This window comes from Oryzias latipes, chromosome 21, assembly GCF_053564925.1.
Source record: "Oryzias latipes strain Hd-rR chromosome 21, Olatipes_Hd-rR_3.1".
Taxonomy (NCBI): Eukaryota; Metazoa; Chordata; class Actinopteri; order Beloniformes; family Adrianichthyidae; genus Oryzias; species Oryzias latipes.
The window spans coordinates 17821998-17845462 of record NC_136257.1 but is presented as its reverse complement, the minus strand read 5'-3'; the positions used below and the strand labels follow the sequence as shown (position 1 = coordinate 17845462).

At 43.2% G+C, this 23465-nt stretch overlaps 2 protein-coding genes across 2 annotated transcripts in view; both read left to right on the top strand.

Moving 5' to 3' along the window:
• LOC144988674 (uncharacterized) overlaps positions 1–19893 on the top strand; it is a 71150-nt gene extending 51257 nt beyond the window's left edge. The window contains exon 2 of the mRNA XM_078939356.1: positions 17184–19893. Coding sequence (XP_078795482.1) covers positions 17205–19763 — 2559 coding nt within the window. The 5' untranslated portion in view covers positions 17184–17204 and the 3' untranslated portion in view covers positions 19764–19893. The remainder of the gene's footprint in view (positions 1–17183) is intronic.
• tfpia (tissue factor pathway inhibitor a) overlaps positions 1–23465 on the top strand; it is a 63813-nt gene that overhangs the window by 25751 nt on the left and 14597 nt on the right. The window contains exon 2 of the mRNA XM_023950477.2: positions 13546–13743. Within this exon, the coding sequence (XP_023806245.1) occupies positions 13546–13743 (198 nt within the window). The remainder of the gene's footprint in view (positions 1–13545; positions 13744–23465) is intronic.

Genomic DNA, 23465 nt, shown 5'->3' with positions numbered 1-23465 from the left:
CTGTCTTCTGCTTGGAGGATGTAAGAGAGAGCACATATCGCCAATTATAGCATCGCTCCACTGGCTGCCTGTGCATTTTAGGGTTCACTTCAAGGTTCTTTTACTTGTTTTTAAATCTTTACATGGTCTTGCCCTGCTGTACCTCTCTGGGCTTCTCTCTCCTCACTCGCCAGCCCGGTGCCTCAGATCAGCTGATCAGCTGCTTCTGGAGGTACCGAGGTCCAGACGGAAGCTCAGAGGGGACAGAGCTTTTGCCGTCACTGCTCCAAAGCTTTGGAACTCTTTGCCACTGCCCATAAGAGAAGCTCCATCATTGTCCATTTTTAAAACCCGTTACAAAACCAATTTTCATGCTCTGGCTTTTAATCCAACATGAGACTTCTGTTATTGTAGTGTTGTTGTACTGGTTTTATTGTTTTTATCTCTCTATATTTAATGTTGTGTTTTAACGTGCTTTAGTATTTGTTTTCTTTATTTCTCGTGTTTAGCACTTTGTATCAACTGCTGTTGTTTGAAAGTGCTATATAAATAAATTTTAGTCGGTGCCTGGCGGGGGGTGGTGGGGGCTCCGTTGGTCGGGGGGTCGGGTCCGGCGCCGGGGTGGGGCGGGCTGGGGCGCTGCGTTGTCCTCTGGGCTTGGGTGTGGGGGTGCGTGGTGGGGGGGTGGGGTGGTGTTCTGGCTTGGCTTGGGGGGGTGGTCCCTTTGCCTGTGCTGGGGGGGGTTGGCGGGGGGCGCTGCTCGGGGGAGGGGGCCCAGCGGCGCTGGATGGGCTTCCCATCTACGCCTGGGGCTGGGATCAGCCCTTCCCTGGCTCTGGGGCGGGACGGGACAACCCTCTTGGGGCCCCCGGGCGCTCTGGGTGTCATCCGTTTCGGCTGCGGGGTCTGGGGTGAGGTGGGGTGGGGGGTCTTGTCGGCCCTGTCCTGTGGGGGGGCATTCTGGGGGAGGGGGGGGTCCACTATTGGTACGGGGCGGGGGGGTTGACGGGTCGGGGTCTCCGCTGAGGCCATCGGCGGTTTCCCCGGCCGGTTGGCTGCCTCGGTCCCGTCGAGGCCTGACCAGAGCTCTTCTAGGGCCGGCGTTTGGGGGTGGGGGCCTGGGCTTGCTCCGGGGGGGGCCGGCGCTTTCTGGCTCCTCTCCCTCTGTGTGGGGTTGGTGGTGCTGGGCCTGGGGTGTCTGCGCCTCCGGGGGTGGGGCCCCTGGGCTGGGTGGGCCTGGCCCCCTTGCTGGGGGGGGGCGGGGGACAGCTGTTTGACCACCGGGGGACAGTCTACCAGCTGTCCCCAACTTACCCCCTTCCTCATATAACCTCATAATAGGGTGAGGGGGTGGGGGGCTTAGCCTGCGATGAGCCTTGGGGGGGGGGTTTACTAGGCAGTGGCCCCCCCTCCTATGGTTGCCGTATGGAGTGGGCCCCCCCTCTTTTGGTTTTATTTGCACCTTAGACATGTAGGGCCCTTGGTAGAGGGGGTGCTTGGACATCACTGCCAGCAAGCAGCAGATGTCCTCCTATCACCCTACCCGCCAATTTTAACCGCACCTTAGACATTTAGGGCCCCTTGGTGGGGGGGGTGAGGGGACATCACTGTGAGTAATCAGGAGATGTCCCCTTAATGCCCTACCCGCCAATTTTAACTGCACCCCCCTTAGTACACACACCCCTCCCCCCTCAATATATACATCCCAACATAAACACACACACATGCACACACACACCCTCTTAAACACACATACACGCACACACATTTTGCAAGGAAGGTGGGACCTAGGACCATCTGTCCCCTGCCTCTTCCCTGGTGGGGGGTACGGGCCCCTTTGCAACGGCGGCCATGTCCCCGGGGTGCCGGCTTCCTGGGCCCGGCGGTGCTCTCTCCGCGCGGTGGGGGGGTTCACATTACATCTGAGCCGGGGGTGTTGGTGTCCCTGGGGGGTGGGTTCTGGTCCTTGCTCCTGAGCGCTGGGCCCTGCCAAATTTCCAACTGTGGCCGAGCCTGGTCGGGCCATATTTACAACACCCCTTGTGGGCCCTCTTTTTTCCCCGGGGTTCCCCCCTCCTGGGCGGGGGCGGCGGGCCCCTGCCTTGCTCCTCCCTGGACCAACCGTGGGCCGGGCGGATGGCTGCCTGGAGTGCGGAGCGGGTCTCCCTTGGGGGGTCCTGGCTCGTACCTGGGGTTGGGGCGGGGGGATGCCCAGAACTCCTGGGTGGTGGTGGGGTGCTCGTCTGGGGCTGTGGGCGTCCCTCTCCGGTGGGGCCCTGCGTTGGGTTCTCCCGGCGCGGCGGGGGGGCTGTTCTCCTGGTTGGGCTGGGGCGGCCCTCTCTTTCCCTCCGTGCCTCCCTGCTCTCTGGCTCTGGGGGCCTTGCGGCGGTCCTGCTGGCCCTGGCCTGGGTGGCGGGCTTGGTCGCCCGGGCGGCGGTTGTTTCCTGCCGGTTTCCGTGTGGCGTGGGGGGGATTCCGGCTGCCGCTGCTGCTGCGGTGGGGGTCTTGGGGTGGGGATGGCTGGGCGCTCTCCCTCCTTCTTTACACATTCCACCATCCATTTTAGAAGAACATGAGCACTCACCTGAGCACGGGTGTTGGCTCACCTTTGCACTGGCGGTTTGCGTGACTGAATGACCGAAATGTTTCACACTAGTTGGTTTTAAGGCATAAGTATGCGTGTGAGCACTATCTGTTTTGTGTACATGTCGACAGATGGACATTTTTGCAGCTAGCAGGTGTGTTTGACACTTGGGTGTGTGTGTGGACAGGCTCTGCCCTTTTTGTACTGCATTTGAGCCTTACCATGGTGATTAACAACCAGTAAACTTGTTGCTTTATGCTGCTTCATGGTCTTATCCCCCTTCCCCTCCTACTATCACCCTCCTTCCCCCCCTCTCTCTAACGTCCCTCTCTCTTCTTCCCCTCTTTCCTTTTCCGTCCGGTCCAACACCAAAGATCTTCAAACATGTTTGAAATTAATAAAGTTTGGCCTCAATTACAAAAGGGGTTTATTCAGACATACCTTTGGTTTGTCTGAAGATTAATAACCCCTCTTGTTAAAGTAAAATATGTCCAACACAAGAGGCCCTCAGCTCTCATCTGTTTGCCCAGCTGTTGGACAGGACAAGATTAAAAAAAAAAAAAATAAAAAAAAAATAAATAAAGTTTAGTTGAGAGATGACAAATTGCTATTATTTATGAACCAGGCCCAACAGACACCTCGTCTGGCATCATACCTTACATAATAAATAGTACTTGAAAATGAGATTAATGGGATTAAAAAAACATTAATGAGCTAAATTGTCCGTAAATAATTAATCGCGATTAATGCAATAATTTGACACCCCCTAGTTTTAAAAACACATGATTCTTGTGTCTTAAAGTTTGATTTGTAGAGAAATTATTTTAACACACTTGTTTAACATACTTGGTTATCTATTAGCCATTTGTGCATAAAACACAAAAGAAATCACATAAAAGCACAAACCAAACAATAAGTTTGTGTATGAAAGACAAAGAAAATTCCCAGCGCACTTAATATATTTCTTGATATTTAGCAGCATATCTTTTCAGAATAATAGCAGAACTGAAGCATTTCTTTCATACATCTTTAAGCCTTTTTTTGCTTCTCTTCTGTTATTTTCTGCAACTCTTTTCTTTTGGTTTGACCTCCAGCTTCGAAGCATCTTTTTCTTTGAAACTATTCTTTAAAAGCATTTGAATGTGTGCTTGTTGATGCTATTTTAATACCTTTACCTGTCTTCTTACTAATCTTACTTTTTCACAGCTCCGCTAATAAACCAAATTTTCTGCTCTAAAAGTAAAAATAAATCTGTACACTTGTGCAGAAGCAGGTGGTTGGTGCAAACTTCCAAACCATTTTCGGATGGTGAACCTATGGAAAAATGCTGCTGAAAAAAAAAGCAGTTGACCTTTGCCAACATAAGTCTGTCAAGGATTACGATTGGAGATGCAACATCTCTGAGGAGACAGGTGGCTAAATGAAGGACAGAATCCAGTCATTTATTGCATTTATTATATTGGAAAAAAATGACAACTAAATTGACTTCATGTGGTCTGAGCTGATAGTAAACCATTTTCTATGGGTTCACACTGGCTCGGTCTGGTTCTGATATACAGTTAATACAATCGACCTTTAGAGCATGTTCGTTCTAGAGTGCCTGGAGAAAATCTACACAGGCACAAGGAGAAGATGCAAACTCCACACAGTGCGCTGACCACTGCACCACCATGCAGCCCTTAAATGACATCATAAATTCCAAATGTCTTGAATGTTAGATCTACGTATAAACCATAATCTTCACTGACTTTTAGTTTCAAACACGCTTAAAGGAGGACCTTAAACTGTAAACTGACACTAGAAAATAAATTAAATTAATAAGGTAGCTACCTGTTTCATGATGACTCAAAATAAGATAAATATGATTATGAAACAGCCCAGATATTGCCACACAGACTGACATTGAATCTACTTTGATGCATTGCAGCAACTTGTTCTGAACTTAGTCTCCATTTGATTTTCTTTTGGAGTCTGCAATTTGAAACTCTTTTTTTTCCCACTCTTTTTATCATCTGGCAGCTAGTTGCTTGCTGGTTTACCAATCCAAAAAGTGAGTCGATCCCATGGTGATGATGACCTTAGTTCGAAAAAACGCATTCCTCTGATGTACCAAACAAGCTTGGACTTGGACATGAACAGACGCCTCCTGCCCACATGTAGAAGTGCAAAGCAGCTTGGGAAATCGCTGAGAAGCTCAGATCTTTATCCAGACATGTGACTGCAAATCTTTGCTCAAACAGACCAGAGATTTTTCTTAAGCAATTTATTTTCACTATGCTGAAGAATATAAGCAACTATGTCCATTTTGGATTTACAGTTTTCCCTTTAGGAGTTTGAATACAACAAAGATTATACTTCAAAAACCAAAACGCCTTTAATATAAATAGACTGGCAAGCTAAATGTCAGCCACTATTTATTAGAGAGAATAATTTAAAAAAACATGCAGATCCATTTATAGTATTGGTGTTAAGGGTGTCAAATTATCAAGATAATCAAGATTAATTATAGACAGATAAATAAGACTTTTTTTTTAATCATGTTAATCTCATTTTAATTTAAAGCTATTATTTACAACTATTATTTATGTAAAAGACAATGCCCGATGAGGTGACTGTTATCAGAAATTAAATGATTTGATTTGATTTGCCGATTTATTTCAAGCGTTGTAGTCAAAGCAATAAAGAATGTACACAGATTTATCAAACTCTTTACAGAAATGTTGAAATGCATGGATTTAGAAAAACAGAAAATAAAACAAAATAAGACACTAAAATCACATTTGCTTAATTAAATACAGTGATCATTAACTAAAGTCAAGTAGAGCTTGATTTATTGCTTGAAAAGGAGTGGGAAGAAGCAAGCTTATCCCACCCCTACTGAGTTAATTCATTTTATAGTTTTACATAGTTTTTGTAATCCGGTTGATGGCCGCGAGGAGTTGCTTCTGCGATGTCTGTTCATTTCTGATAACGGACACCGTAACACTTGTGTTATCCTAGGCACTTTAACATTGGGAGTTGGGTCATCTAGACCAGTGTTTTTCAACCTTTTTTGAGCCACGGCACACTTTAACCTTGACAAAAATCCCGCGGCACACCAGCATCCCAAAAAAAAAAAAAAAAAAGCAGAAACTCATAGTCTATTTTGATCTACAGCCCCCCCCCCCCCGGCAATCTGACGTGCATTTTTGTGATAATTGTGGCAGAAAAAGCAGGAAGTTGCAGATGTTTTTTCTAAAAGATGTAATAAAAGTTAAGTTACATACAAACTGTATGTCCGTTGTGGTTTCAATCCGTGTAACAAGGACGACTCATGTACGCTGAGGCGCTGTCCCAATGCATCATGGGAGATGTAGTGTGAATACGGCGAGAAAACGGCAGAAAGACTTGCGTCTCTGAGCTTCATGGTTTTGTTCACTTGTTCCAGTCTAATACCAGATTCTGTGGAAAGCTACACCGCTAAAGACGAGCTTTAGCTGGTGTTTTTGTGGGAAATGAGTGAGTTATGAGCTAAATTGGAACAAGGAAGTGAAGACTTTTAACACTTCTGATTGGTCAGACTGAGGACATGTGATTAAGCCTTCAAGAATGATTGGTGGAGTCGTGGAGACAGTAAAAGCTGCGGGACTTTTCAGAAAACAGTTATAGCTGCAGCTAAATCGCGCTGCCGTCATTCTTATCAAAATGTCTTTAATAGAATCAATTAAACACAAAAAAAAGGATTTTATGATCTTTTATATTCCTAACTACTCAGTGTTTTATCAGGACCTGTTTGGATGAACAAAAAGCTGATCTCCTGGAGATGGTTAATGTTTTTAGATCAGTTAATGAGGGCAATTTTCCACGGCACACTTGACCATCTTCCACGGCACACTAGTGTGCCGCGGCACACTGGTTGAAACACTGATCTAGACCCACTAGACAGTGCGCTGAACCTTTTTTCTTCATTGATTTGTGATCTTCACTGGTGTCCATGGATTGCATGAAATCTTTCCACCTTTATCCACCTTTGTCATGGTAGGGAGAACACGTCAATGTAAGGGTGGGGTCATCTAAGATAGCACAAGGGTTTTAATAAGGCATTAGCCCACTTATACCACGAAAGAAAGAAATAATAAATCAATTTTCAGTACTTCGTTCTTGTTATATTTTTAAGTTTAAATGGTTTTTCACAAAAAGCGACCTATGTGATATGCGGTGTGACGCATTGTCATGGTAACCGCTACAGAGTCTGCTCCAACCTCACTCTGCAGTGGCGGAGGAAAGTGATTTATACACACTGAATGTTACGATAAGTTAAACAAAGCATCATTCCAAAAGAAATTTTCACCTTGTCCAGCTTGTTTTTATCCAGATGATGAAACAAACATGTTTTTCCAAAGACAAAATGAAAAAGTTGCAGAAAATAATCTAAATAGTTTAATTTCTCCAATGTCATCTCCTTGTGTGTCATCTCTTCCCCCTTCTTAGATTCCATACTGTCTTTCTGTTTTGCTGCAACCCAGTCTTCAAAATCATCAAATTCACCAAACAGGCTAAAGGAAACTAAAATTATTCATGTCTTTTCTACCACCTTGCTGTTGTAATAAACTGCCAAATAAGGTATGTCAACATATATTTTATTATATTAATAAGAGGTTCATGGTCAATATTTTTTGGATTGCTTAGAAAAGTGTGTCAAATTAGAGCGCTCTGGACCTGAAGTTTTTTTTTTAATTGTTCGGGATTTATTAACTTTGAATGTACCACTATATGTTTCTGGATCACCAAAAAATGAAAAAATAACAAAATAGTAAAACTTACAAATGTGGCTTTGCAGCAAAAATGAATAACATCCAAACATTCATATCAGCCAAAAACATAGATTCCCACATTCCTGTAAAAAGAAAGCATGCAAATGTCAAAATATCTCACCATGTGAGAAAAACAAAGATAAAAGCTTTCCGTAATCATCACTACTCTCATGTCTTAGGTGCATCTACAGTGCCATCAACAAGTGGTACACAATCATGAAGTCGAACGAAATTTATTCTATATTTCAAACTTTTTTAACAAATAAAAAACTGAAGAATTGGGCGTGCAAAATTATTCAACCCCCTTAAGTTTTTGAAAGTATCCCATTCCTCCTTGCAAAACAGCTTGAGCTCAGTGAGGTTTCTGGCTTTAAACATCTCCACAACAGTACCTCAGACCTGCCTGGTGTGTTCCTTGTTCTTCATGATGCTCTCTGCTCTTTGAACGGATCTCTGAGACTATCACAGAGCAGGTGTATTTATACTCAGACTTGATTACATACAGGTGGATTCTATTTATCATCTTTAGTCATTTAGGTCAACATTGGATCATTCAGAGATCCTCACTGGACATTTGGAGAGAGTTTGCTGCACTGAATGTAAAGGGGCTGAATAATTTTGCAAGCCAAATTTTTTTGTTTTTTATTTGTTAAAAAAGTTTAAAATATCCAGTACATTTCTTTTGACTTCATGATTGTGTCCCACTTGTTGATTCTTTACAAAAAAGTAAAGTTTTATATCTTTATGTTTGAAGCCTGAAATGTGGCAAAAGGTTGAAAAGTTCAAGGGGGGGGGATTACTTTTGCAAGGCGCTGTACTCACCACAAGCCTAAATAATTACAGTGAGTCAGGAGACATAGAAAGGGGTTTACCAGAGTCCCCCATGCCTGGTTATAATTTGAAGAATAAATCGAATGGATAGAAGGAAAAGGCTGAAGTGGTGAGATGCTGCCATCGTTACCTCGTCTGGATGGATTACCTGTTCCCTCTTAGACCAGACACCACAAGGATGGGTTTTTTTCAGGACTCGTCCACCAAGAAAATCTATAGATCATTATTTTACACTCCGAGACTCCAGTCTTGATGTCATTTTAAAGCTGTTCTTTGAGCATTCTAAACATTTTATGCTGTTTGACATGATGTCATGGCACAAGGTATTATTTTTTAATGTTTAGGTGTCCATGCTGGCATCTAAGGCATTTATAACAAAGAAAACAGAAGAAAAGGGCATCAAACAAATTATGCAAACATAAAAAGTAAGCCAGCTGTTACTGCCCCGAGTGCTCCAATTACCACAGGCACCACTGTCACCTTCACTTTCCAGGCTTTCTCCAGTTCTTCTCTGAGTCCCTGGTATTTCTCCAGTTTCTCATGTTCCTTCTTCCTGATGTTCCCATCGCTTGGTACTGCCACATCCACCACAACGGCTTTCCTCTGTTCTTTATCTACCACTACAATGTCTGGTTGGTTCGCCATTACCATCCTATCAGTCTGGATCTGGAAGTCCCACAGGATCTTTGCCCTCTCATTCTCTACGACCTTCGGAGGTGTTTCCCATTTTGATCTTGGGGTTTCCAGTTCATATTCTGCACACATGTTCTTGTATATTATTCCAGCCACTTGATTGTGGCGCTCCATGTATGCTTTCCCGGCCAGTATCTTACACCCTGCAGTTATGTGCTGGATTGTTTCAGGCGCCTCTTTGCACAGCCTACACCTTGGGTCTTGTCTGGTGTGGTAGATCTGAGCCTCTATCGCTCTGGTGCTCAGGGCTTGTTCCTGGGCTGCCAGGATGAGCGCTTCGGTGCTGTCCTGTAGGCCAGCCCTTTCTAGCCATTGGTAGGACTTCTTGATATCAGCCACTTCAGTTATGGTCCGGTGGTACATCCCATGCAGGGGTTTGTCCTCCCATGAGGATCTGTCCTCCAGCACTGTATCCTCTGCTCTCCATTGCCTGAGACATTCACTGAGCATACTGTCAGTTGGGGGCTTGAGCTTGATGTATTCATGGATCTTCGATGTTTCATCCTGGATAGTGGCTTCCACGCTCACTAGTCCTTGGCCTCCTTCCTTGCGGCTAGCATACAGTCTCAGGGTGCTGGATTTGGGATGGAACCCTCCATGCATGGTGAGGAGCTTTCGTGTTTTAACATCCGTGGTCTGTATCTCTTCCTTTGGCCATCTTATTATTCCTGCAGGGTATCTGATAACTGGCAGTGCGTAGCTGTTTATTGCCCGGGTCTTATTTTTGCCATTGAGCTGGCTTTTCAGGACTTGCCTTACTCGTTGGAGGTATTTAGCTGTTGCAGCTTTCCTTGTTGCCTGCTCCAGGTTGCCATTTGCCTGTGGAATTCCAAGGTACTTGTAACTGTCCTCGATGTCTGCTGTTGTTCCTTCTGGGAGTGAGACCCCTCCTGTGTGGACTACCTTGCCTCTCTTAGTCACCATCCGGCTGCATTTCTCGAGCCCGAATGACATCCCAATGTCAGTACTGTAGATCCTGGTGGTGTGGATCAGGGAGTCAATGTCACGCTCGCTCTTAGCATATAGCTTGATGTCATCCATGTATAGGAGGTGACTGATGTTGGCCCCATTTCTGAGTCGGTATCCATAGCCAGTCTTGGTGATTATTTGGCTGAGGGGGTTCAGACCTATGCAGAACAGCAGTGGGGACAGAGCATCACCTTGGTATATCCCACATTTGATGGACACTTGTGCAAGTGGCTTCCCATTGGCTTCAAGGGTGGTTTTCCACAGCTTCATTGAGTTTCCTATGAAGGCTCTTAGAGTCCTGTTGATGTTGTACAGCTCCAAGCATTCAGTGATCCATGTGTGGGGCATTGAATCATAGGCCTTCTTGTAATCAATCCAGGCTGTGCACAGGTTGGTGTGTCGTGACTTGCAGTCTTGAGCGACTGTTCTGTCGACCAGGAGTTGGTGTTTGGCTCCTCTGGAGTCTCTACCAATGCCCTTCTGTGTGTTACTCATGAATTGATCCATGTGCCTATTTATCTTGGTTGCAATGATGCCTGACATGAGCTTCCATGTTGTGGAGAGACAGGTTATTGGCCGGTAGTTGGATGGGACTGCACCTTTTGAAGGATCCTTCTGGATCAGGATCGTTCGCCCTTCTGTTAGCCATTCGGGGTGAGTCCCATCTCTTAGCAGCTGGTTCATTTGTGCTGCCAGGCGCTCGTGGAGTGCTGTAAGCTTCTTTAGCCAGTAGGCATGTATCATGTCAGGGCCCGGTGCTGTCCAGTTCTTCATACCTGAGACTCTTTCTTGGATGTTTGCCACTGTGATGGTTACTGGATTCTGTTCAGGGAGGTTGCTATGTTCTTTTCTCAGAGAGACCAGCCACTGGGCATTGCTGTTATGTGCTGTCTCTTTTTCCCATATACTTTTCCAGTACTGTTCAGTTTCTAGCCTTGGTGGGTCTGCTCGGCTGTTTTGACCCTGCCACTGAGCGTACACTTTTGCAGGTTGAGTTGCGAAGAGCCTATTTATTCGTCTGGCTTCATTGTCTCTTGTGTACCTCTTAAGGCGGCTGCTCAAGGCTAACAGCCTTTGTTTGGCAGCTTCCAGTGCTTCAGGTATGGGCATCTGGCTGTTTCTCTTAGTTACTTGCTTTATTATTGTACCTCTTTGAGCCTCTGTCAGCTAACTCACATCCTTCCGAGTTGCCTTGATTTTGGCCTGTAACCGTTGCTTCCATGGTGGGTACTGTTTTCTTCCATGGTTGCTCTTGTAGCCAAGCATCTCAAGGATCACTGCTGCTGAAGTGTAAACCAGCTCATTGGTTTCTGTGATGGTTGTGGTAGGAATATATATATATATATATATATATATATATATATATATATATATATATATATATATATATATATATATATATTTATATATGTGTGTGTGTGTATATGTCTTTAAAAAAAATTGTCGTCTAATAAGTAGCTCACATGCCAAAAAAGTGTGGGCTCCTCTGATCAAAAAAGGTTCACAGAAACCGGATTCCCTGATGATCCCTGAAAAAACCATTGATCCACAAGAGCCATGAACCTCACACCTCACAGGGTTCAACAATTCACCACCAAACACTATTCCTCAAGCCCTGACCACGTACAACCTTAGTTGGAAAAATATTTAGTGCTGGCAGAGATGAACATGAGCTCTGCAGCCAATTCGAACAGAGAGATGACCCAAGAACAACAGGAGTGAATGCAGGAAAAGCCATTTCCTGGCTGCACACAGGGAGAGTGATTTAACATTCACAGCAGTGGGTAGCAGAGCTCTGCCTTTCACTTGCTGTCCTTTTTGGGGTCTGGAAGTAGCAGCTTTCATGAGTGATTCAAGGAGCTCTGCTTCTGCAGAACCAAGTTGCTATGTTTTTTTGGTTTGTTTTTTAACAATGTAGAATTTCAGTGCACTTATCTTCTTCTGGGCCAAATATTTCAAATCACAGAGTCTCTTTGTTTAATAAATAATTAAGATGTTTCTGTGTATAAAAATCTTGCATGTAGTAATTTTTGCTTTGCTTGTACTAGCTAAAGATTGATAAATATGCAATGGTGCCAAAACTGTTGGTACCCCTCAGTTAAAGAAAGGAAGTCCAAAATGCTCACTGAAATGCCTTGAAACATTCAAAAGTAACAATAAATTAAAATTTGTTGAAAATTAAATTATTAAAATCAGCCATTACTTTTGAGTTGTTGATTAACAGAATAATTTAAAAGAAGAAACTCATGAAAAAGGGCTGGACAAAAATGATGGTACCCATAACTTTTTATTTTGTTGCACATTCTTTTGAGGCAATCACTGCAATTAAACGGTTTCTGTATTTGTCAATGAGCCTTCTGCACCTGTCGACAGGTATTTTAGCCCACTCCTCATGAGCAAACTGCTCCAGTTGTCTCAGGTTTGACGGGTGTCTTCTCCAAATGGCATGTTTCAGCTCCTTCCACAGATGTTCAATGGGACTCAGATCTGGGCTCATAGAAGGCCACTTCAGAATAGTCCAACGCTTTTCTCTTAACCATTCTTCGGTGTTTTTGGCTGTTATTTTTGGATCGTTGTCCTGTTGGAAGACCCATGACCTGAGCCTGAGCCTGCTCCATGTTTCACAGTAGGGACAGTGTTCTTTTCGTTGTATGCTTCATTTTTAAGTCTACGAACATAGAGCTGATGTGCTTAACCAAAAAGCTCCAGTTTTGTCTCATCTGTCCAAAGGACATTTTCCCAGAAACTTCGTGGCTTGTCAACATGCATTTTTGCAAATTCCAGTCTGGCGTTTCTATGATTTCCTTTCAACAGTGGTGTCCTCCTTGGTCGTTTCCCATGAAGTCCACTCTGGCTCAAACAACGACGAATGGTGATCTCACACTGATGTACCTTGATCTAGGAGTTCACCTTTATTGTCTTTGGACATCCATCTCCTCAATTTGTCCTCAATTTTCCTCTTCCGGCCACATCCAGAGACATTGGCTACTGTCCTGTGGGTCTTAAACCTCTGAATAATATTTGCCACACTTGTCACAGGAACTTCAAGCTGCTTAGAGATGGTTTTATAGCCTTTACCTTTACGATGTTTGTCTATAATTTTGTTTCTAATGTCCTGGGACAATTCTCTCCATGGCTTTCTGATGCCCATATTCAGTGTGGTACACACCTTTTCACCAAACAGCAATGTGACTATTTGTCTCCCTTTAAATAGACAGACTGACTGATTATGTGTTTGAAAACAGCTGTGATGTCAATTAAAGGACATACCTGAGTTCATCATGACCCCCTGGGCAATTAGTTCTCAGTCTTTTATGGAGGTACCATCATTTTTATCCAGCCCTATTTCATTAATTTCTTTTTTTTAAATAATTCTGTTAATCAACAACTCAAAATAATGGCTGATTTAGATTATTTAATTCTCAATAAATTTTAATTTATTATTACTTTTGAATGTTTCAAGTCATTTCAGTGAGCATTGTGGACTTTCTTTCTTTAACTGAGGGGTACCAACAATTTTGTCCAACACTGTACATATAGAAAAACAAATTTACGACAAGTAGGCAAACGTTAATTAATTCGTGAAGTTAAACAGCAACAAAAAGTTTTATTTTGAAAGTCTGAATGTTAATGTTGCTTTTTTCAGCAATTTTTTCTGTTTTGTTAGTAATTGGATGCTTTTTTGTTTATTCCCAGCACACGGACAACAACCCATCATATTCAATGAACTGTGCGCCATGAAGGCGGATCCGGGACCCTGCAGAGCCATCAAAGACAGATATTTCTTCAACGTTAGCACAGCTCGCTGTGAGGAGTTTGAATATGGAGGCTGCAGTGGCAACTCCAACAACTTTGTGACGCTGCAGGAGTGTGAGGAAACCTGCGTTGTCTCTGGTGAGTCTTCTTCTGTAATTAAAAGATCAAAAAGTTGCAGCTGGACACTTGGCTTCAGATTGGAATTTTGTTGTGATTTAATAATCTGTTGTGCTTTGAAGGGCCTTTGTTTCTCATTAGGCTTTATTGCCACCTCGGGCTTTAAACCATATAACATCATTTTGTTGGTATGTGACTAACATGGAAAATTGCCAGCACATTACTTCTGAAGTGCTAAAGGCATTCTCTTAATAGGAAACAGGATACTTGGAGCAAAGCCGTACACACTCTTTGTAAATTGTTCAAGTGATGATGCCTGGAGTTAGTGGTGATTCTTTTCAAATAGATCCTATAACTAAAGGTTGCCCGTGTGTCTCATTCATGTTTCCATTTCATAGACTGACTTCATTCTTGTCAGACCCAAACTAGGTGCCTAAATATTTCACAGCTGTCTATGTGTGCAACATGACAAACCTTAGAAGCTGTACAGTTTATAACTTATTATAATATTTCAATTTAGTTAACTGCAGTTGATATCTACATCTGTACATTAAGGCCGTGTACATTTTTTGCATATTGCACAAATGAAAATTGGCCCTACGTGAATAAATGTGTAAATGTGAGAAAAGTTGTGGGCTTTATACATTTTCACTGATGTATCATGAATGAACCACGTTAAAATGAAAAAAACAAGAAGTACGAAACAACCAGGCAAAGAACACCTAAATCATTGTAGAGCACTAACCGAGCGTGATTATTGCGCTGTTTATATGCAATTCATTAGTGATTTGAAAAAAAAGTAAACACTAATATAAAAAGCTACCACTGAAATAAAATAATAATCTTTAAATTGATTTGACAACTGGGCATGACAGAAAAGCTAAGGTAAATCCCAGAGCACCTGGCAGCAGTGGATGCAGTTTGTTTTTCATAAATAAAAATAGAAATGTTTTTTTCTACTTCCCTTTGGAAAATTGTGCATGGATGGATTTTATTTAAATTGATGTGTTTTTGATTGTAGCAGAATCATATTCTAAAGTGATGGTGTAGCAAGATGGAAGTGGTTTAAAAGGTGTTAAAAATTAGTCTGAACGAGAAGGGAAGAGGAGGCAACATGGTGTTTCATTGGAGGTAGGATTTCTCTGGGATTTTTGTAAATCTTTTTTTCCTTTTTTTGCTCAGCATGTTTGAGGTATTTGCATTCAGGCAGTTCAGGTAGTTCAGTTGCAGTTTTGGTTTGTCGTTTATTTCAATGGGCTGGAGGGAGGAGGTCCTGACCTTGGCTGCAGATCAATCTCCTTGCTTTGTTTCAGCAAGTTATTTCCAACCTTCTTTCAAAGTCAAATGAACTAATTCAATCATGTTCCTATATGTTTATTTCCTGGTGGTCCTTTGCATGTTATGGTATCTTAAAAGATTCGAAATTTTGTGTAGCTTCTCTGGACTGTAATACTGCTATTACACTTACAAAATCTGTAGGAGCTGTGAGGCTATACCAACAACAATTCCACAAAAAGAAGGGTTTTCAAAGTAGAAATGCATTACAATACTTCTTTGAAATTCATCAACTTTACTGCAAATGGAGAACAAAGAAGGCAGAATTCATGGAAATGGCCATAAAAATAAATGATAAAAAAACTAAAAAATAGGTGGCCTTAGGTGCAGTTGAATACTTAAGAGCGGAAATCTTATCAGGCACAAAGTAAAGAGGAACATTGCCTTCTTTTCAATGGATTACCACAACCTGAATAACAGAAATTCTGCTGTGTTACACTGCTATAAGATCTGTGTGTGGTCTGCAAAAGTACCTGCTATTTTCCACCTTTTTATTGGTGGACATGTCTGATCAACATGAATTTTGTTCCTTCATCAAAGGAAGCAACACATTCAATAGGACTTTTTTTTTCTCTTTTCTTTGTGATATGACATTGATGTTTTTGTGTTATGCCTTGATTTGTATAATGGCAACAGGCAAAAGAACATTGTCTTTGCCTTTTTTATATTAGTTTTCATGCAAATAATACAAAATAAAAGCAGAAGTGCATGGGAATATTCGTTGGTAATATTAAGGGTGTCATTACAAACACTGTTAAAAAGAGTTCTGAGGATAATTTTTTGAGTGTTTGTGCTTGAGCTTCATCAAGTGGTCTCTTTGTTTTAATAGACAATATGCCCAAGTTATTGCTTTACTCATATTCATGATTGAATTTCTATTAAAAAATAGCTGCTTTCATTCTTAGAAGCACTTAAGATTTATTTTTTTTAATTTTTTGATTAGCAGACAAGTAGACCCATGGATGGACCCAACCATTGACTGTTTAAGAGATCTGGACTTACTGAGTGTGATGTCACTCATTTTCTATTACTTCTCGCTTCAATGAAAAGAAGTCGCCATTTTTTGCATTACGGATGCTGCCATGTTGGAGCCAGAGATCGCAAATAAGCAGTGGTTAGTCTAAAATCAGTCATTTAAATATTTTGAACATTTGACGTGAGACCACTTACTTTTATTGAGGCATCTGATTGACCAGTTTATAACTTGACTAACTTGTAATACAGAAAAAAATATGAAAAAAGGAGCAAGAACACGTTAAAAAAACTGTCAGAGCAAGAATGGCTGCTCTGAGAAATAGAATTACTGAGTAACAGCTATTTTTTTCTCTACAGAAGTCTATTTGATTTTGGCTTTCCAGAACCAGTTGGTACTTCCTGTTTGGAGCGTGAGGGGGGGCGGGATCACTCAGCCCTGTTCTCATATACAGTCAATGAACCCAGCAAAACTGCCCCTTTCCTTTTGTCCCACCCAATTGACAATTTTAGGAAAATTGTAAAATTGGGCATACCCAACACCAGTCCGTGTGCCCATCTGACTTCAGGCTACATTTTCAACATGAATGTTGTATGTTTGTGTCTCTCTCAAATACAGTTTAGACAGACTCAAAAAAATTAGTTTTTTTTTTTTTTTAACTTGTTCTGTCCAACAACTGAGCAAACAGATTAGAGCTGAAGGCTTTTTGTGTTGGACAGGTTTTACTATCACAAAAAGAGGTTATATAGCTTCGAGAAACTAGGGTGTAGATTTGTATAAACCCCTTTTTGTCGTATTATTTTTTATTTATTTGTTACATTTAGTGTGTCTGGGGAGGAATTTGACTACTGTTGGTCGAAGAAAGAGGGGAGGCAGAAGGGTCCGTGGCCAGAGAGAGAAGGGAAAAGGCAGGAACATAGGTTTGAGAATAGGGACTCTTAACGTTGGCACAATGACAGGGAAAGGCAGAGAGCTGGCAGACATGATGGAGAGAAGGAAGGTAGATGTACTGTGTGTGCAGGAGACAAGGTGGAAGGGCAGCAAGGCACGTAGTATTGGAGGAGGATACAAACTGTTCTATCATAGTGTTGATAGGAAGAGAAATGGGGTAGGAGTGATTCTGAAGGGGGAGTTTGTAAACAGTGTTCTAGAGGTGAAAAGAGTCTCAGACAGGATGATGAGCCTAAAGTTAGAAATTGAAGGGGTGATGGTGAATGTAGTCAGTGGGTATGCGCCACAGGTTGGCTGTGAGTTAGAAGTGAAGGAGAGATTCTGGAGTGAGTTGGATGAGGTCATAGAGAGTATCCCCAGAGGAGAGAGAGTTGTTATTGGAGCAGACTTTAATGGGCATGTTGGTGAGGGCAACAGATGTGATGAGGAGGTGATGGGCAGGTATGGTGTGAAGGAAAGGAATCTGGAGGGACAGATGGTGGTGGACTTTGCAAAGAGGATGGAAATGGCTGTAGTCAACACTTACTTCCAGAAGAGAGAGGAACATAGAGTGACATACAGAAGTGGAGGTAGGAGTACTCAGGTGGACTACATCCTATGTAGACGAGGTCATTTGAGAGAGGTTAATGGCTGCAAAGTGGTGGTAGGAGAGAGTGTAGCCAAACAGCACCGCATGGTGGTGTGTAAGATGACTCTGGAGGTCAGGAAGAAGAAGAGAGGGAAAACAGAAAACAAGACCAAGTGGTGGAAGCTACAGAATGAAGAAACTTGTGAGGAATTTAGGCAGAAGTTGAGACAGGTCCTGGGTGGTCAGGATGAGCTTCCAGATGACTGGGAAACTACAGCAGAGATTATCAGGGAAACAGGTAGGAAGGTGCTTGGTGTGTCATCTGGAAAGAAGAAAGACGGTAAAGAGACTTGGTGGTGGAATGAGGAAGTACAGGAATGCGTCCAGAGGAAGAGGTTGGCTAAAAAGAAGTGGGATGTAGAAAGGACTGAGGAAGGTAGACAGGAGTACAAGGAAGCGCAGCGTAGAGTGAAGAGAGAGGTGGCAAAGGCCAAACAGAAAGCTTACGATGAGCTATATGACAGGCTAGACACAAAGGAAGGAGAGAAGGACTTGTACAGGCTAGCCAGACAGGGAGACAGAGATAGGAAGGACATGCAACAGATAAGGGTGATTAAGGACAGAGATGGAAAGGTGCTAACAACCCAGGAGAGTGTACAGAAAAGATGGAAGGAGTATTTTGAGGAGCTGATGAACGTGGAAAATGACAGGGAAAGAAGGGAGGAAGATGTGGTTGTTGTGGAGCAGGAAGTAGCAGAGATTGGAAAGGAGGAGGTTAGGAAGGCTCTGAAAAGGATGAAGAGCGGAAAGGCCGTTGGTCCTGATGACGTACCTGTGGAGGTATGGAAGTGCTTAGGAGAGACAGCAGTGGAATTTCTAACGAGGTTGTTCAATAGGATTTTAGAGAGTGAGAAGATGCCCGAGGAATGGAGGAGAAGCGTCCTGGTCCCGATCTTTAAGAACAAGGGTGACACGCAGAACTGCAGCAACTATAGAGGAATAAAGTTGATGAGCCACACAATGAAGCTGTGGGAAAGAGTAGTGGAAGCCAGGCTTAGGAAGAAGGTGGAGATTTGTGAGCAGCAGTATGGTTTCATGCCCCGTAAAAGCACCACTGATGCCATTTTTGCTTTGAGAATGTTGATGGAAAAGTACAGAGATGGTCAGAAGGAGCTACATTGTGTATTCGTAGATTTAGAGAAGGCTTATGACAGGGTGCCGAGGGAGGAGCTGTGGTACTGTATGAGGTCGTCTGGAGTGGCAGAGAAGTATGTCAGAGTAGTTCAGGACATGTATGAGAGAAGTATGACGGTGGTGAGATGTGCTGTAGGTCAGACAGAGGAGTTCAAGGTGGAGGTGGGACTACACCAAGGATCAGCTTTGAGTCCTTTTTTGTTTGCTATGCTGATGGACAGGCTAACAGACGAGGTAAGACAGGAATCTCCCTGGACAATGATGTTTGAGGATGACATCGTAATTTGCAGTGAGAGTAGAGAGCAGGTGGAGGAACAGCTAGAGAGGTGGAGGTTTGCTCTGGAAAGAAGAGGCATGAAGGTCAGTCGTAGTAAGACAGAATACATGTGTCTGAACGAGAGGAATCAAGGTAGAAGCGTTAGGTTACAGGGGGCTGAGGTGAAGAAGGTGCAGGAGTTTAAGTACTTGGGGTCAACAGTTCAGTGTGATGGGGAGTGTAGAAAAGAGGTGAAGAGGCGAGTGCAGGCAGGTTGGAGCGGTTGGAGGAAAGTGTCAGGAGTGTTGTGTGACAGAAGAGTGCCAGCAAGACTCAAAGGAAAGGTGTACAAGACAGTGGTGAGACCAGCTCTGCTCTATGGGTTAGAGACGGTAGCAGTGAGACAGAGACAAGAGGCTGAGATGGAGGTAGCAGAGATGAAGATGTTGAGGTTCTCCTTAGGAGTGACCAGGTTAGACAGGATAAGGAACGAGTACATCAGAGGGACGGCTCATGTTGCCTGTGTTAGCGACAAAGTCAGAGAAGCCATACTGAGATGGTTTGGACATGTTCAGAGGAGGGATAGTGGATATATTGGTAGAAGGATGTTGGAGATGGAGCTGCCTGGCAGGAGGGCAAGAGGACGGCCAAAGAGGAGATATATGGATGTCTTAACAGAGGACATGAAATTGGCTAATGTTAGGGTAGAAGATGTCCATGACAGAGTGAGGTGGAAAACGATGATTCGCTGTGGCGACCCCTGATGGGAAAAGCCGAAAGAGAAAGAAGAGTGTGTCTGGGGAGGGAGAGGAGAAGAATGTGAGGGGAGGGTGGAAGAGAGTAAAAGGAAGAAAGGTGAAAAGGTGGGGGATACAAGCACTGATTTGAATAAGTTATTATTTTAAGCTGTAACAATTATACCAGATCTGCTGGAAAGACGAATGATTGATCAAAGGTGTAAATCTGACACTAAGATGAGCGAGAAAAAAAAAAAAAAATTCCATCAATACACTGTGGGTAAGGAGGAGGGATGAAGCAGACAGGGAGCAGTGTGGCAGTGTGCACGTGCACATGGGGGTGGAGATACATGCATGCTGCCGAAGTGAACCGTGTGTTCATAAGGGGAACCAGATCCCACCCAGCCAGACCAGCCAGACCAGGAGAGGGGAGGGGAGCCCCCCAGGCCAGAAGCCCCCCCAGCACCCGGACCCAGGCAGCCCGGGAGGGGAGGAGGAGGGGACCGCCCACCCCACCAGCCAGGCACAGAGAGGGCCCCCCTACAAGGGCCCCCCCAATGCCCAGAGGCACAAGCGAACCCAGTGTCCGGCCCCCAGGCCACGAGACAGGAGCGCTTAGCCGTACCAGGCGGCAGCCATGGGGGCCACCGGGCGCCGGACACCGAGACAAAGGCCAGGGACGAAGCCAGGGCCCCCGGGACCCATGAGTCGGCCACCCCCGACCGGCGCGCCGTCTCCGCAAGCCAGCCCAGGCACGCGACCTAAGCAACCCAGGGATCGCCACGCACCCACAACCACCCCCCATAACCCTACAACCCTACACACTACAACCCCCCCCCGCAAGTTTGAGTTTGAATCCACCACACACAAGAGTTGACTGTGTCCCAAGAAATGCACATTGACTTTCTTTTTTCAGTTTTAAAATAAATAGTAAAAACTGAAGTCAGACACATTGGCTTCAAAAGTCTCAGAGTCAGATGTTTGATCATAAATAAATTAATGATTTTCTTTTTACAAAAATCATTTAATCATGTTGGCTGACAGGTTTTCTGCTAAGCATTCACCATCTTTACTTAAATGACTTTAACACTCCTATTATGAAGCTGGATACACATAAATCCATAAACTAATGATTTGAAAAGTGGCGGACCATGCATTATACATCTGGACCTTCAGTAGCGCTACATCTGAATCACTTATCCCCTCGTTAAGCATTTTTATGCTTCTAAATAAACTGAATGAACAAAACAGTAAACACATCTCATTATGCAACTACAGCCAGCACAAAACATTGAAAACAATCACATAAGTTTGAAATATTATTTATTATGATATTTATCAAAAAATTATATTTGGAGACAAAATCCATCCTCCTCTCTTGCCTCAAAAACCGTTTGATCACCCTGTCATGTAAATTATCATGCTTCAGTTTTGTCAAGAAGTCCTTTTCTATTACCGTCAAGGCCAGTGCTGAGAGCCAAGTCTGTCCAGTTGTGCTTCTGCGTAGGTTGTAACCCTTGTGCTATCCTAGGCACTTTAACATTGGGAGTTGGGTCATCTAGAGCCACTAGACAGTGCGCTGAACTTTTTTCTTCAAGATTCGTGATCTTCACTGGTGTCCATGGATTACATGAACTCTTTCCACCTTTATCCACCTTTGTCATGGTATGGAGAACACGTCAATGTAATGGTGGGGTCATCTAAGATAGCACAAGGGTTAAGAGCCGAAAATGTCCTCTCAACAGACGCAGTGGACACGGGGATGGTCAGCGCCAAACACACAAATCTGTACAGCTGCTTCGTGATCTCACTCTGATTTTTCTGATGAAGGAAGTCAAGGAGATCAGTGGGAGATTTTCCTGGAAAATCATCCATGGCGTACATTACAGTCAGCTCTGTTTTTAACTGAGACAGATCAAAAAGTGCTCCGCGGCTCTGTGTCAAACTGGACAAGGCTGCATGTGTCTTCCTGAAAGTTCTGTCCAATCAGAAGGTCTGAACACTGTGACGTTGTCTAAGCCTGCTAGACGACCCTGCTGACACAAACTCAAAATCTGATTGGTTGAAGTAAATGAATGACTGACAATGATTTTGCATTAGGAGAACTTAACAACTCACAGTGAAGGCCCTTACCCTGCCTGGTAACAAAGGACTGCTGAAAAGCGATTGGCTGAATGCTCCAATGTAAAAATATGTCTGTCTGGAAGCAGCATAACCATCATAAACAAAATAAAAGAGAATGGACAAGCTCTTTGGAATGATTTAATGAGTATGCACGGACAACATAAAATTATCACACGATTTGGATATTTTATAGGCCTTCAGAGAAGGCCTATAAAATATACATTATTAAAGAAAAAAGGAAAAAACAAGAAAAAAAGGAGTGGAAAATAAAGTGTTAAAAGTGATGTCAAATAAAATTTGCTCTCGCAGGGATAATAAATAAAATCCAAATGTGCCATATTTAGTTACATCCTTTTCAGACCTGCTTCAAACAGGAAATTTTCCCTCTTGGTCCTGACACAAAGTTTACCTAAAACTGCAAATCTAAGTTAATTACTGCAAAATAATAGTAGATCACACAAAATGTAACATAAGTAAATGCTTTTGTATTCCTTTAAACAAAAATGACAATAAGGACATTTTACACACTCTTTATATCTTACCGCGTGTTTTTTGGGCGGCAGTTTAGCTCAGGCGGTAGAGCAGGTCATCTAACAACCAAAGGGTTGGTGGATCAATCCCCCCCTCACCAACCAGCTGTCGCCCCCCAAGCACAGTTAGTCTGCAGCTCACGGCTCCTCCCAGGGGATGGGCCAAATGCGGAGAATAATTTCCCCATTGTGGGATAAAACAAATTAAAATTCATAAAATCCTCGTAGAAAAAGACTTTAAAATAGTTTTTTTCAATCTGGAATAAACTTATGTGCCCTTTAGAGACCACTGAATTAAAAAAAAAAACAGCTTGTTGTTGTGACAGCTGCAGCTAAAAAGAGTTCATGTTACTATTCTCTTTTGAACAGGTGAGTCTGTTCTTGGTAAATAAATCTTCACTTTTTGGTTCTTCATTCTCATGATAGGCCAGAATAAACTGCAGAGCATGAAATGAGCCTTCAGTAAGGATTCAAATAGGTGTTGAAACAGGAAAAAATTACTACTCCCAACCAAAACTCGATCACAAAATTATGTAGGGCCACGCATCTTATTTACCATAAATGTGATTGCTACATAATAAAAATTCCTCAATGCCCTTCTTAACAAAAGTTTGTTGACTCGAGTGATTCCAATTTCTCCCATAAACAGAAGCAATAAAAACGTCATGAAAGATAATTCAATTTAATTCGATTGTATGATGTCAAAAGTGCATCTATTACCTTGTGCTCTCTAATTATGCGTGGCGCTATATAAGGGAGCTGAAAGTATCATGTTTCATTATGAATTCAAACATGCCATTCCCTGAGCATCTCTCTGTATCTGCAGGGTGACACACAGACAACAACATTATGCTGCAGATGTTTCAGGCTCCCGTCAGGAACATGTTTGCTCATCACCCCTGACACTTTCTCGTTTCCTTCAGCAGATGGAATGTTGCACTTTTCTCCTTTAGTCCCAGAGTTTTTTTTTTCTCTAGTTTCCAACTTGCAGGTTTGCATGAGGCTAAGTTTGGCACTTGTGTGTCACTGAGACGCAACAAAACCTCAGATGTTTTGAAATTAAGTTAAATTTATT